The sequence below is a fragment of the Protopterus annectens genome, chromosome 2.part0 (genome assembly GCF_019279795.1).
Source record: "Protopterus annectens isolate FY-2018-M chromosome 2.part0, PAN1.0, whole genome shotgun sequence".
In the NCBI taxonomy this organism is placed as follows: domain Eukaryota; kingdom Metazoa; phylum Chordata; order Ceratodontiformes; family Protopteridae; genus Protopterus; species Protopterus annectens.
Genome location: NC_056728.1, coordinates 1786309511 through 1786325353, shown reverse-complemented (window position 1 = coordinate 1786325353; position 15843 = coordinate 1786309511). Strand labels below are relative to the sequence as shown.

General features: G+C 38.2%; 1 protein-coding gene across 6 annotated transcripts in view; it reads left to right on the top strand.

The window, feature by feature from the left end:
* ARHGEF10L (Rho guanine nucleotide exchange factor 10 like) overlaps positions 1-15843 on the top strand; it is a 3087848-nt gene that overhangs the window by 1966486 nt on the left and 1105519 nt on the right. For all 6 annotated transcript variants that reach the window (XM_044061816.1, XM_044061815.1, XM_044061819.1 and 3 more), the window contains one exon: positions 205-386. In XM_044061816.1, coding sequence (XP_043917751.1) covers positions 205-386 — 182 coding nt within the window. The remainder of the gene's footprint in view (positions 1-204; positions 387-15843) is intronic.

Sequence of the window (15843 nt, the reverse complement as noted above, 5' to 3'; positions counted from 1 at the left end):
GGACTTTCAGGACTGTCAAGAATGATGACTGGCTATTAATAAGCATATTTTCAAATGGTTACTGATGGTGGTGGTGGTTACGTTTACTATATTTGTATGTTATATTCTTCTCCTTTATTCAAATGAATATTTTGCTGCATGTTTTGTAGCACTGTCAAAGTAAGTTTGATACTGATATACACACTGCATGTCATTTCCCTGTAGGGGTCAGCCTGATATAAGCAGTTTGGTTCCCCTGGGCCCAAGATACATAGTGAAGTGGAGTTTACCCCTATCACAAACTCAGGTGGTTGAAGTTGGACAAGAAGGCAATGGCTATGATAAGGAAACTCTACTTATTCAGCACCACAGCTCAAAAAAAGTAATGGCATCTAATCAAGTACCAAGTAAGTAGCACACATCAATTACCTGTAATGGCATCTAATCAAGTACCGTGTAAGTAGTATAAATCAAAAATCAAAAGAATGTGTATTGCCCAGAATCGTGACTAAGTGGACATAGTGAGTAATACATGCATTGCATTTTTCTGTAACTAGAATTATCTAGAAAACATTCTTACGTGTGATGGTTTCAGGGTACAATGAACATTATTCATCCGTCTTACTGCACATGCTATTAGGCATTTCTTGACCTACAGGATAAACAAAGCTGAATATATAGATATAGATATAGATATAGATATAGATATGGATATAAAAACAGGATTTCTGTAAGCCTGGTCTTAGAAGTGGAATAAAATTCTTAATATTGGTGCATTAGTGGTTCTACATTTTATACAGTGGAAGTATGGTTTTGCTTGATATTGGTATATTCTGGGCACTTTATTCAATGATTTGTGCACTGTCATTTGTTTTATATACATAAATATATGCACACACACAAATATATATGTGTATGTGTGTCTCTGTATGTGTGTGTGTGTGTGTGTGTGTGTGTGTGTGTGTGTGTGTGTGTGTGTGTGTGTGTGTACGTTTATATGTGCATGCTTCGTTTCTCATGCAGAGCAAAAATGTAGTGCAGGTAGCTGTTCTATTTTCATTCATTGGTCAACTTTGTCCTCCTTACTGTTGGTGTTTTATTGTTCACACTTTGTACACGTTTCCATAACAACCAACATTACTGTGAAAATTCCAAGCACCAGATTGTTTTCCTCTATAAATATTTTCATCGATTTGTTGAGTGAATTTTTATCAAAATTTTGTAAAGGATGATGAAGAAATGGAGAAAATAAATCAGCAATAGGTAACTGGTTGTTTAGAAATGCATTAAGAATGTACTAGATTTAATATTTTGGCATAGTCTGGATTCATTGTTTTTGAAATGGGATATGAAAGTTCTTTCAATTACAAATCTGATCAAAAATGAAAGTGTCACTGCTTTAAAACAAGTGTTATGTACAAGCCTGAGGGAATTTTTGTGTATGCCTAGACTACAAGGCATGGTCTGATCCCACACTGATAGATTTGTGCATATAGCATCAGGAATATTTGTTCTAAGGACCTAAACCTTGTCTGCAACATGAGCAGGACATGTTGGAAGGGCAGGTATGTGTCTTAAAGATTACTTCTGTGAAACAAGCTACCCATTCATGTGAAACAAAACTTATCTCTAATTATATTCAAATGTAACTTGGACCAGAAGATGGCAAATCACAAATTTACCCCTGTTTTGGTGGAGAGGGGCAGCTTATGAATGTACGATATGTATAAGTGTATATCATAACTCATAAAATTCCTTGGAGTATTGACTCATATCAGCAATATGTTGGTAAATTTGGGATGTAAGGTTGGCTAGGCTTAAAATGACTTGGTCCGATATCCTAGTAATCACTAATGTGGCTTGAAGTACTCTCTTAAAAATAAGTTTTCAGTGGTAAATTTAAATCTCTACTCTGCTGTGCCAGTCTGTTTCATTAGCTCTCATCTGTTAATATCTCAGCACAAACTAAATGGTAAGCAACAACACTGGAGAAAAGGAGAATAGATGTTACCTTATTTTTCCTTGTTTTATTGCTAGATTATTATTCTTTAACTGTATATAACGTTGTAATAATAAATAGTGTTCTCAAGTATATTTTTTAAATTTGCATGGAGAAAGCAGGCATAGACTATGAGGAAGGGTAATATAATGTCATATGCAGGGGTGGTGAAAAATTGCTATGCCTCTGCTGCAGGATGTAGTATAATATATTATCACCTGCTGCGAGGTAGAATCAAGCTCAACTGCACTGCAGAAAAGTAATGCTGGCAGTAGGCAGAAGTTAATGTAATACAGTGTCCCCTGCTCAGTGCAGGAAAACCTAAAGTAACATAATACAGTATCACCGGATGAGGGCTGGGGGTATGGATACTATGGGAGGACATGTAATATAGTGGCACTTGCTGAGGAAGACATGCCTATACCATACCTCTCAACTGTCCAGATTTTTGCAGAATGTACAGATTTCTGCCTCATATGTTTGGTCTGCTTCTCATAAAATCCCATTTATATGGCAAATCATTGATGACTGAAGTCAGAAAATAATGGTAGATATTTGAGATTTAGAATTCATACCTTTCAGAAAATTTATCCTAAAAATCTGTTATTCTATTAACTTTCTAAGTTTCTAAGACCAATATTTAAAAACTGTCCCTATTTTGGGCCTTTGTCCCCCCATTATTTATGGCTTTGTCCAGATTTTTTGCTCTAAGAGGTTGAGAGGTATGTGATATCACTTGCTTGAGCAGACACATATGTACTGTGGGAAGTAATGTGATATAAATTGATGGGAGTACATACACCTATACCACATAATATGATGTAGTGTAATATCACCTCTTGGGAGAATGCTCATCTAGTTTGAAGGAGGTGCACCATTAGTAGGAATATAAAACAGTATTATCTGTTGGGAGCAGGTACACCAATGCTGCAACGTCAGTACTATTCAACTGTGTATTTCTTAACCGATTCAGCAAAAGTAAAAGTGAAGTACAGTAAAATGCAAATAATATTTAAATTAGACAGAAACATAATATTATTCAATTTATTTATATTTGATGAGTATGTTACTGCAGAAGAAAAAAATACAGCCAAACTCAACAAGACTTGAACCCATGTCCATCGATGATTCCAATCAGCAATCAAAATAATCAATCAGCAGAGCAATCACAGTCATGCAAAAATAAATAAGTAAATAAAAATAAAAATCTAGAGGATCCAAAGTTAAAGAGTTCCCAAAGTTTATAAAAATGGTCAGTTTCCATATAATTTTGCAAAAACCACACACAAATACCCCCCACACACGCGCACACACACACACACACACACACACACACACACACACACACACACACACACACACACACACTCAAAGCCTGCTGTGCAATGACCACACATCACGATGAAACCATTGTTGTTTCAACAAGTATCAAATACACCAACATGCAACATGGAACAAATTCACATCCCACTAAATCAAAACCAATAAGCCAATAACAATATTCATTATCAGCTGAAACAGTAATTCTTTAGACTGCTGCAACACAAATATTAAAAACATAGTGATGATGTACAAGCTAATTGCAAAACACCCAGAGAGCAAGCATGCTCCTTCTGAAAAAGCTGGTATAATGATCCTGCAGTCATGTAAATGAAATGCTAAAGATGAGTTGCAAACGCCAAAGGTACTGCAGATTAAACTGGCTAAATCCAATGGCAAATACTACAAGGAGTAATAGAAGCGACTGACAAAACACAAAACCATAAAATTCTCAAAGTGCAACAGAAGAGAAATAATCAAAACTCTAAGCAGGTTTGCTGAACACAGCTAATTGGTGTAATCTTAGATTACTTCTGGGAGAAGTAAAGTAATATAGTATCTCCTTCTGTGAGCAAGCACATCTATACTGTGGGAGGTAATGGAATGTAATATGACCTTTTGGGAGCAGGCATATCTACATTCTGGCAGATAAAACAATATCATGTCACCTGTTGGGGCAGAGAGGCCAATGTTGTGGGAGGTAGTATAACATACTGTTACTTGATGGAGACAGGCACACCTATGGTGAAGTAAGAAATGCAATATACAATATACAATATGCAATATACTATCACCTGCTGGGAGAAGGCACATGTATAGTGTGGGCAACAGTGTAATACAATATCACCTCCTGTACATAGGGACGTGTGTATCGTGGGAGGTCATTTAAAAAAGTTTCACCTGCTGAGGTGGTAGAGAGCAGCCACATCTGTTACAGGAGGTAGTTTAATGTAGTGCCACCTTCAAGGACAGACAGGCCTACACTGTAGTAGATAATGTAATATATTATCACCTATGAGGGACAGACACACCTATAGTGTGAAAGATAACTTAATATAATGTCAATTGCAGGCACATGTATACTGTTGGATGCATTCTAGTAGACTATCACCTGCTGCATTGAGGGATAACTATATTGCTGGATGTTATTCAATAAAGTCTCCCCTACTGAGGAGGTAGTAAATGGCCAGATGTCTGCTGCAGGAGGTAATGCAGTGTCACCTATTGGGCATGCAGGTCCACGTCTGAATCTCGAAATATTGAAATTTTGAATTTCAGTATCTCGAGACCAGAATACTGAACATCCAGAAACATGAAAACTCACAACACCGACGTGCACAATATCGAAAAAAAAACACAGACTACAAGTAAACATCCAACCATCCCCCAACATAAAAACAAAAAATACTAAAAAGCTCATAACAAATAACATTACCATACATTTTTGCAGGGGGGCAAACCTCCTGCACCCCCCATGTGGAGGGCTGTGCCCCCACACCCCTACTACTTCTATATATATATATATATATATATATATATATATATATATATATATATATACCAACTCTGAGGTCACATTAACATGAAAAAAAAACAGCAAACCTACTTTTACGCTCCCTACACTCCCATTACACACTGTCATACCTACACCCACTAGTAACACATACACTACACATGTACAAAAATCACCACTTTCAACACTAACACACACACACACACTGTCACCTACCTACCCCAACCTATTCCTAACAAATCACAAAAAATTACAAAATATATTTCTACCCAAAACCCTTAAACAGTAACAACCTACCTGAATCTCCACACATAACCACACCAGTTGAGAAACACCAAGTGAGAAATTCAAACCAGCAAGTAACATCAATCTTCCAAGACATGTCAAACGCGTGTGACACTGTCTCCCATCAGATACTCCTTAGTACTCTTGCCTCACTAAACCTATCAAAGACTTCCCTCTCCTGGTTCCTAAGCTATTTTTCTGACAGACAACAAGCAGTACGATGGAAATCCGAACTCTCACCATTCTGCCTGTCTTGGTCTGAGTCCCCCAAGGGTCTATACTAGGACCTCTTCTTTTCACCATCTTCTCCAATGATCTAGCCTCATCCATAACACATGCTAAAGTAGTTCAGTATACGGATGATTCAACTTTAATCTCCTCAGCAGATACCTTACCAGACCTCCAAATAGTAGCCCAACAAGGTTTTAATAATATAGAAACATATCTAAGTAAATCACAACTAATCCTCAACCCCCAAAAAACACAGTTAATGCTCTTTACCAGTAGCAAACATTCACAGACCACACCTCCTTTCACCATTCTCTCATCAAACAACACAGTCATCCAACCGGTTGAGCATGCAAAACTTCCTGGTGTGAAAATCGACAACAAATTCACATTTGACCAACACATAGCCATCACAATTAAGAAAGTTCACATCAGACTTGGCTCACTGTACAGAAGCAAGCCATTCCTCACTGATAATACCAGACTAGCCATATCCAGAACCTTCCTCCTCTCTATGCTCCTATATGCTTTCCCCCTCTTTTCCAGCTTAAAAAAAATCAGACTTAACCAAACTGGAAACTTGCTACAACAAAATAGCCCACTTCAATGCTAACCTCTCCCACCAAACCCACCATTATATTGCTCTACATAAATTAAATTGGCTCGAGCTACCTAACCTTCTCCATCACTACCAACTTAAGTTCACAATATCATCTTCCATCCTGACAATTGTCCATTCCTCAAGGAACTTGTTGTTCTCTACTCATGCCCACAAAGTCTAAGATCTGCAGAAAACTTTCTCACTGTAAACAAAGCTAACAACACTCACAGTAAAGCCCTATTCTCAAATAAAATAGCCAAATTATGGCACTCTGTATACCACATCCTCCAAAACACACCTGAATCTACCAGTTTCAAACAACTACTATTTGAACATCTATCCAAGAACTGGCATTGCTCCTGTGCCAAACCTGACTGACAAGATATCTATAACTCTCTCAACACACTGTCCACTCCTTACCTCATTTTCTCCCTCTCCTCAGTGTTTATTACTACTGAAAAATAAATATATATAAAGGAAATCTCATTTGTTCATAACTGTTATTTAATATGTATACAGTACTAATTTTATTTTTCTCACAGTGATCTTCACTGAAATGCTTGTGTGTTTTTCTTTTTGAACCTGTATGTATTAGAAAACTGTATTGAATACTACTTTGTATAGACTAACCAGATGATGTGTATTGTCCATCTTATTGAATGTATACTACTGCACTAAGTATTGTATTTTGCTTATATTTCTGTGGAGCTTTTCTCCCCGGGCCTCCACTGAAAATGGGCTTCTGGCCCAGTTGGACTTTCCTGGTAAATAAATAAATAAATCAATAAACAAATAAATAAATAATTGGTGACCATGTCTAAATCCCAGACAACATTGCACCTTAAAGAGACAGCAAACCATAACAAACACATTGCATCACAACTACCGTGTGTTCGGTAAACTATGATTTGTCAAAATGCAGTTTCGAATAACTGCACTTTCAGTATTCTGGTCTCAAGATATTGAAATTTGAAATTTCAGTATTTCGAGATTCAGAAGTGGACCCAGCATAAACATGTATGTACTGCCACCCCTTTTCAGTCATGACCCATGCCCAGAGATTAAAAAACATGTAGTAAATTGCAAGTTCAATTTTCAGATAATACATAACTATAATGACAATAACATGTTAAATCATTATTGAGACCTAGCACCTCAGGATAAGACAGACCTTCCAGGACTTAAAAAAATATATAAATACATGTGTAGGTAACAGGAATACAGTAATACTGCTATTATTACAAGAGTACGGTATTTTCAATATTTACATGTTGCAGCAGTTCTACAGTCATTTGAAGGTGTGACTATGTGAGGTATTGCCAGCTATGCCAGGAGAAGTAGGGTAGTGGATGTGTAACATATGCCAGCACAGCTAGCTGGAATTTTGTAAAGAATTATATGTCAGTTGTATATCAAACTGATTTATACAGATGCTTGTGTTGAAAAATGTATTTGTAAAGTTGCTTGTTTTAAAAATGCACCAGCAGTGTGCCCTGCTGGACAGACAAAGAAATATACATGAATTATTGTAACTATTTAAATGTATATGTTTTAACAGAGGATGCTGAAAGAGAAGACATTAATCTCAAGCCACCTAACTCTGAAAATAGTTTGAAATTAAATCGCCAAGCTTAGGCCTTATAGATTGTGTCTTACAGTTCTCAATCAGCCAGAGACAAAAGGTCTCTACTCGGAAGCTTTCTGTATTGTCTGTGGGTGAACTAATTGGTACTCTGGAAGGCTGGATGTTTGAAATTGTTTTATGGCTGCCAGATGCTGCAAAAGACCTGAGCAAAACTCTATGTGTGTGTGTATTATTCACATATATCTGCTAGATCCTGGCAGTTTCTAGCAATGGGGGTAGCATGGGAACCAGATGTATATGATGTCATTCTGTAATCTAGGACAAAAATTATGATACTAGAAGTCTCATTGCAGTTTGTTTTGGGAACCTGACAGTTAAAGACCCCTCACCTCCTTTATCTTGCTTTGCTCTAGTAAGTGAAGCAGGGATAGTACTTCTTTAGATCAGTCAAGAAAATATAGTGAGATTAGTTAAGTACTGTTTTTCTGTATCTGTGCCAATCTATTTGTCTGTGTTATTATAATATTTCCTGTGAATGAGACTCTGGTGTTTACTATAAATAGGTATTTATTATTTCATGTTATTTTATTATTATTAAATATATTTAAACTTTTCATTGTGGCTGTTTTTTAGAGAATATTTTAATCGCTGAAAGTAGTTATATATATATTTGGTGACAGCAGTGGCCACTCCTGAAAGCCTTGCTGTTGGTCAAACTACCATTTGTATTAATATTATTTTCACTCAGTGTAATTGGCTACCCTTGTAAGACCCTTAGAGTGGCTGGCTTTGAAGTGTCTGGTGGTTGTGTAACTACCTTATAGTCTGGGCAGAACAGTGGCATAACTAGTAAATTTATGCCAACCTTTTCCAGGTGTGTGTGTGTGTGTGTGTGTGTGTGTGTGTGTGTGTGTGTGTGTGTGTGTGTGTGTGTGTGTAAATCAAATCTCAGAGAGTGTGTGTATCAGCTATTTGGAGCTGGGACACAAAGTACTGGTTTCACAGAGAGGGTACTGGAGAACTTGGCTTGGACACTCAGCTGAGGTCTTAATTCTATGGCTATGCCAGTGGGGAGTCTTACTGGAGACCTGGAGGGAGACAGATAGAGAAATCCAGACCACAGACTGAGTGTGTTCCCTGTGTGCTCTTAAGGGAAGTTGTACTTGATGCAGAGAGTTGCTCTGGAAATACTGGGTGTATCCATTTTTGTTCCAAGTGAATATCCCTCTCCAGTGTCAGTGGTGAGGATTCAGACTCATTGATTACTGGCCCAGAGTGGGGACATCACAGAAGGCATTGAATAATACTGGTGAGATACAAAAATGATGATGACTACTGTCCAGTGTTTCAAAAACAGGTACAACTGGCTTAATCCTGAAGATTTTTTATTTCAGTTTTAAAGCTGTTAAGATGTGTTGATTTCTTAATTCATTCAGACATTTGTTCTTTGTCACTGGACCCATTTATGGGAAGGCTCCTTTACTAGTAATTGTCCTTAAAGTATTGGAAATAGTTTATAGGAAAAGAGAACATGTTGTATAACAGTGATGGACTAACAGAAGTTTTTCATTTATGGCATGTATTCAATAGATGATTTACAAAGAAGTATATTAAATTGTGGTAAGGTTTTAGGCATATTTAGTAACTCTGGGTTGGTATATAATTTACCTAAACAAAAAGAAAAATAATTGTAAAAGACGGTTTTTAATATTGCGATCCTGATTAAATACTGGTAACATGGCATATTCTATGTTAATAAACAATAGAGAGGACTGGAATTTTTAAATCTAGTAATAGTTTTATTATCATTAAATATGTATTGACTGTTGAAGAAAATATATATGGAAACAGAAGGCTTAAATGGAAGAATAGTTAGGAAGAAATATAAATAATTAAAGTGAAATATTGAAAAAAGAAAAATAAAAAAAGTAAGGGAAGAATAAGATATTAAATTATATAAAAATAAAATTGTAAAATAAAAAGGCTGGCAGAATGGCATCGCGGATACCAATATTGCCTCATAGCAAGAGGTTCTCAATTCTCAGCTGGGGTATCTTCTTTGTGGAGTCTACATGTTCTCCCTTTGTTTGTGTGTGTTTCCTCTGGGTGCTGAGGTTTCCTCCCACATTCCAAAGACATGCAGCAGGTGACCTGGACACTGTAAATTGGCCTTAAGTGTGAATGTGCATGTGAGTGTGAGGTATGGAAGAACAACTGCAGCAGGGCTAGCCGCCTGGCAGTGTAAACCCTGGCTCTAGATGGTTGTCACTGCTGAAGTGACACCCCAAACCCATATGCAAAAATGGGAAAAATGGTTGTGGATGGATATAAAATAAAAGATAAAATATAGAATCATATGAAAAAAAATTAAACAAGTGATGTGAATGAATAAAGCAAGTTTGTTTAGGTAAATGTATGTAAGGGTTTGGAAGAAGTAAATGAAAGCATAATATTAGAAGGAAGAAATTATTTCCAAGAGTTGCAGGAGTATATTTTTCTTGTTGAAATATCTGGAGGTACACTGTTGATTAAGGGAAGCATGACATATGAGTGCTTAGAAAAAAATACATATGTAAATAAAATGGGTGTTACGTTAAATAAATGTACACATATTTACTCAGTGTATAACCTGAGTGATGTTTAAGAGAAGATTGGGTGTAAAACTGAATATTTAAACAGGTGAGTTTGAATATGTTATTGTAAGGAAATATGGGGAAGAAGATGGTAATGAAAAATCAGATTATTTATAAGTATATTGTAATTTTGGGGAAAGAAATGTGTCAAGGTTTACTTGTAACAAACATATGTTGAGTAAGCTAATTAAAAATAAAATACCCCATATGGCAAAAGGCTTGGAGGTTTAAAATGAAAATAAGTCATAATGTGTATGTGTATATGTAAATTATCAACTGTTAATGGCTTATATTTATATATATATATATATATATATATATATATATATATATGTGTGTGTGTGTGTGTGTGTGTGTGTGTGTGTGTGTGTGTGTGTGTAAGTATGGTATATTTTTCATAAAGAGCTGTACTCTTTTTTTAAGCTGAAGTCTGTTATATCATTTTGTGCTTTTGAAACAAAATGGCAAACATCCTGAGTGAGAAAAGTTAGGAAATTCTAGAGGCTGAGGTTATGGAAAAGAATGCAGTTGAAAGTATAAACATTTCACAAAGTGGTGTATCTGTTATAGTTTTTTTTTTTTTTTTGCAAATTATTGACTAAGCAGAGCCTCAGATGCACTGGAGAATGCATTGGATTGTCATTAGACACTGTTTCTGGCAGTAACTAACTTGTTTGGCAGTTAGTATAGAAGATGAAAGTTCTGAGCTGTTAAACAAGCTGCTTCCTGTACCCAAGGTATAAGGTTTGATTCCTTCCACCTTCATTTTGACCACTGTGTGATTTAGAACGAGTCCCTTAACCAAGCACTGTATCTGGGTTGCCCCTGCAAAAAGAACAGATTTGTCCAGTGAGCATAACAACTTAACCATTGTATATAGTTTGACGAAAGCAGCAACTATATGTTTCAGCAGTTTTGTGTAGTACACATCATTAGGAAGGACCAGATGCCAGCCCTATCTTCTTGAGCATATATTGGTTGTGATGGCAGTATTAACATCCATGAAAGAGGCTAGAGAACAGTAAGTTTGTTTTCTGTGCAGCAGCTGTTTCAGCAGTGAAAAATAACGTGGTATATTTAATAAGTATACACTAAAATAACATGGTTTGTTTATAAAGGTTTATTAACAAGAGTCCCAACAATTTTCTTTGAAACTTTGCTTTAAAAGTAATTTAGCTTTTAGACACAAGACTTGCTTTCCTTAGAATCCCTGGAGAAATTGTATATTGTTATCTTAGAAGAGATTACATCTGTGGACAATGATTGTGCAATTTAGAAAAATAGATAATGTTGAGCTATAGGGGTCAGCTTTGAATTTATTTGCTTGCATTACAACAATGATTTTTTTTCAGTTCCGGCTTTCAGGCAGGTAAAATTTTGAAAAAAAAAAACAAACAAATTAAATATACGTTGGGTAAATACTGTAATCTCGTGCATGATGTAAGAAAAACTACCAATATGAAGAACATAAAGAACATATTGAAGTTGAAAATAATTAATTACAATGTTTACCAAATGTTATAATAGATGTACAGCAAAGAAAAACTGTTGCTATGTACATAATGCATCAGCAAAACTAATATTTTTTGTGAAGAAATTTGAGCTGAAATAATAACGAAGGAGTGTGAGCAATGTAGGCATGCAGCCCTAGCTATGATGTACTAATGTAATAAATGTGTTAGTAAAATGCATTTTTGAGCACGTTGTTATAAAACTGATATTGTAACTCAGTTTGACATTGAAAATGAGTACAAAAATAACAACAGAAAAAAAGATGAGGAAGTAGAGCAAGATGTCGCTGCATATGGAGTGCAGCAGAAGAAGGAGGAATGCTTGAGAAGGTTCCAGGAAAAACTGTTGAAGAAGTATTTGCATGATATTAGTGATGATCATCGTGTTTCACTGTTGCAGTCATCACTGTAGGGTTCTTCCTGCCGGCAGCCAGCCCTCAGTCAGCCAGAATCCCAAAGTCTGCGTCCGGCGTCGGCTGTGTACTCACCCTCCCTGATATCAGTGCGCCAGGGGTACAAAGCTTCCAGCCAACGCCATGTTCTCCAGTCTTTCTTGCCGTGCAGTGGAAGCAGTTTGCAAGTGCCAGTCGGCTGACTCCTGTTATTTTTGGTGCTTCATACCGAAGACATTCTTCTTTTCAAAGCTAAGTACCCCGTTGGGGAAACTTTTTTCTTGCTCCAGACCGATGTCAGAAAAAGTTAATAATTGTATTTCATGTGGGAAGCAAATACCTCATAAGGATTTTTACTCTTACTATATTCCTTGTTTAGGCCCTGACCACGATGTAGCTAGTTGTTGGTTTTGTGCTAGATTTAATCAACGTACTGTTAAACTGAGATACGATTTTGCCTTTCATTACTTTGGGAGGCGATTTAATTATAACATGTCGTCAGACACGCTTCCGACTACCGGAGTTCATAAATGGCGCAAGGATAAGGATAGGCCTCCGAGGTCCAAATCAGATGACAGTTTACAAGCAGAGCCAGCTGCAGGTTCAGCCGTCGTCAGTGAGGCACTTTTGCAGCCCCTGTCGGCCATTACAGAACCGCTTGCCGAAATGGACTCCCACGAGGAGCCAACTAGGCCTTCGGATACTCCAGGTGCAGGATCTTCAGATAATGCTCCCTCGGATGGGTCCAGAGCTGCTGTGCAGGTACCGGCTTCCGAGGGGGTTTTCAGGCCTACATATCTTCAGGTAAAGGCAAAGGCAAAGGCAAAGACAAAGACAAAGACTCCTTCTAAAACAAAGACTCAAGCCCAGGCCTCCGCTGATCCGGGACCTAAATCTCAAAAAGAAATGCTTAAAATGGTGGAGGCCTTGCTAATTATGATTAGGGGTTCCCATCCTACTCCAGACAAAAGGCCAAGACAAGAATTGGATTATGAATCCTCTGATCAGGTATCTATCTCTTCAGTGTCTTCCTCTGAACAGGATTATACTTTCCCTCCTTATGAGGATTCTGATCCTGAGGAATCCATTCCTTCAGCTTCTCCTCCTGAGGATTATTCTTTTGGGGAAACTTTACATGACATGAGGGAACATTTTCACTGGGAAGGACAGGAGTACTCTGAATCTAAGAGAAGGCTTAGGGATTTCCTTCTTCTTCCCCAACACAGACCCCTGGCTATTCCTCCTATTTTGGATATTGTGGATGATGTCTTTTCTGAGTCTAATTTAACTCCTGATTCCTTTCCTCCAGCCCCTGCTAAGCCTGATAGATATTACAGAGTCCCTGACTCCCACCAGTTTCTATTTAAAAATCCTACTGCTGATCCAGAAACCATTTCTCAGGGTCCTAAGGGTGTTAAGGCCACCACTGCTAAGAACCCTATTCTGTCAGATAAGGATTCTAGAGCTTTGGAGAGATGGGGCAAAAAAAGTGTACACTTCTGCTACTTTATCTATTAGGGCTTTAAATTGTCAATTTCATATGTTGAAATATCAGCAATACATTTTGTCTGTTATGAAACAGAAACTGTGTACCATTTCTGCATGTGCAGACAATAAGGAATTACAAGATTTGATGCATGCTACTGAGCAGGTGGGGAAACATACCTTACACTATGGTTTTGATGCTTTGGAGGACTCTTGCAGGGCAGATGCCACTGGCACGGTCATTAGAAGGCATGCTTGGTTAAATGAACAAAATTTGCCTGATCAAGTAAAAGCAAAATTACTGGATGCTCCTGTTCAACATAATGTTTTGTTTGGGTCTAAGGCTGAAGAGGTTATAAAGAAAATGGAGGATAAGGCAAAATCCATGCAAACGGTTAAGGATTTTTTACAAGTTCAGCCTCCTAGATTTAGCAGAAATTGGCCAGCTAAAAATTGGTCCTTTCCCAGTTCGGACAGGTCTCAGAGGGGTAGATATAGGTGCCCCAGAGGGAGGGCCCAAGCACAGACCTCTTATAGACCTAGACAGTGGAGTGCTTCCACCCCCAGGGGTGGAGAAGATAGGTCTCAACCTTATAGGAAACAGGCTCAATGACTCCCCCTGCATGGCTCCAGGAACCTCTCTCCTGGAAGCTCCTCTGGGAGGAAAACTTTCTCTTTTTCACCAAAATTGGACTTACATAACCCAAGACAAGTGGGTTCTGGATGTAGTTTTAAGAGGTTACAAATTCCACTTTCACACCTTACCAAAACCAAACGGATGGCCAGATCTAACAAAAACTCAATGGGCAGAGGCATTACAACAGGTGAAGTCCCTCATGGCTATGAGGGCCATAGAACTAGTTCCAAATTCAGAGATGGGACAAGGCTTTTATTCAAGACTCTTTCTAGTTCCCAGAAACCTGTCAGTCTTAAATACTTTCCTGGAGATACCAAAGTTCAAGATGCTTAGTCTACAGCAGCTCCTGCCAATGTTGAGCAAAAATGCATGGATGGTGACATTGGACTTAAAAGAGGCTTACCTACACATTCCTATCAGACAGGAGTGCAGAAGATATCTCAGGTTTAAGGCAGGCTCGAAACATTACCAATTCTCTGCGCTGCCCTTTGGCTTGTCTACTGCGCCCAGGGTCTTTACCAAGTGCCTGGCACCAGTAGTAGCTTACTGCAGACTCAAGGGAATTCAAATTTACCCTTATCTGGACGACTGCCTTATTCAAGCAGACAGCAAGGAGGTCTTACTCCAGCACCTGGAATTTGTTCAGAATCTACTCAAGTACCTAGGATTCACTGTGAACGTAAAAAAGTCATATTTGGCACCCACTCAACAGATAATTTTCCTGGGTGCTCTTTTAAACACAACAACCCAGATGGCATTCCTGATGCCAGAAAAACAACTACAACTGGCTTCAACTTTCAAAAGCCTGGCGTTAATGTCTCAGCTAACTGCAAGGAAATTCCTGCAGGCTTTGGGTTACATGGCTTCCTGCATCCTACTCATATCATATGCAAGACTGCATATGAGGAAGATACAATGGTACCTAAAAAGCGTATGGTCCCAGCATTGTCACAGTCTGGAAACAGTGATTGCTGTCTTGCCTTGCCTGCAAAAGGAATTCCATTGGTGGGCCACGGCATGTCTTCAAAACAAAGGGAAAGCCTTCAGTCTGCCTCCAGCCTACCAAGTGATAACCACAGATGCCTCGGATTATGCATGGGGAGCCCACTTGCAGGGGAAAGGCCTGCAAGGTTTTTGGACAGAGGATCAGAAGCATCTACATATCAATTTAAAAGAGATGTTAGCTGTGCAGAATGCCCTCTTGGCTTTCAGGGATCTTTTACAGCCAGAGCAGCTACTGATATGGACAGACAACACCACAGTTATGTGGTACATAAACAAGCAAGGGGGTTTGCACTCCTACCCCCTTTGCAGACTAGCCATGACTCTATGGAACACAGCACTAGCTTGCAAAGTGGACCTACAAGCTCAATTCCTGCCAGGGAAACAAAACACTCTGGCAGACAGCCTGAGCAGGAACCTGTCAGACCCACACGAGTGGATGCTGGACACCCAAATATTCAAGATGATTACAGAAGCCGGGGGCTGCCCAGACATAGATCTATTTGCATCTCCCCACAGCTACCAGTTACAGACTTTTTGCACAAGGACATATCACAAGCTAGCATGGAAAGTGGATGCTCATTCAGTTGGAGGAACCTCTTGGGGTATGCCTTTCCACCACTACCTCTTCTACCAAGGGTGTTATTAAAAATAAAACAGGACAAACCAAAGC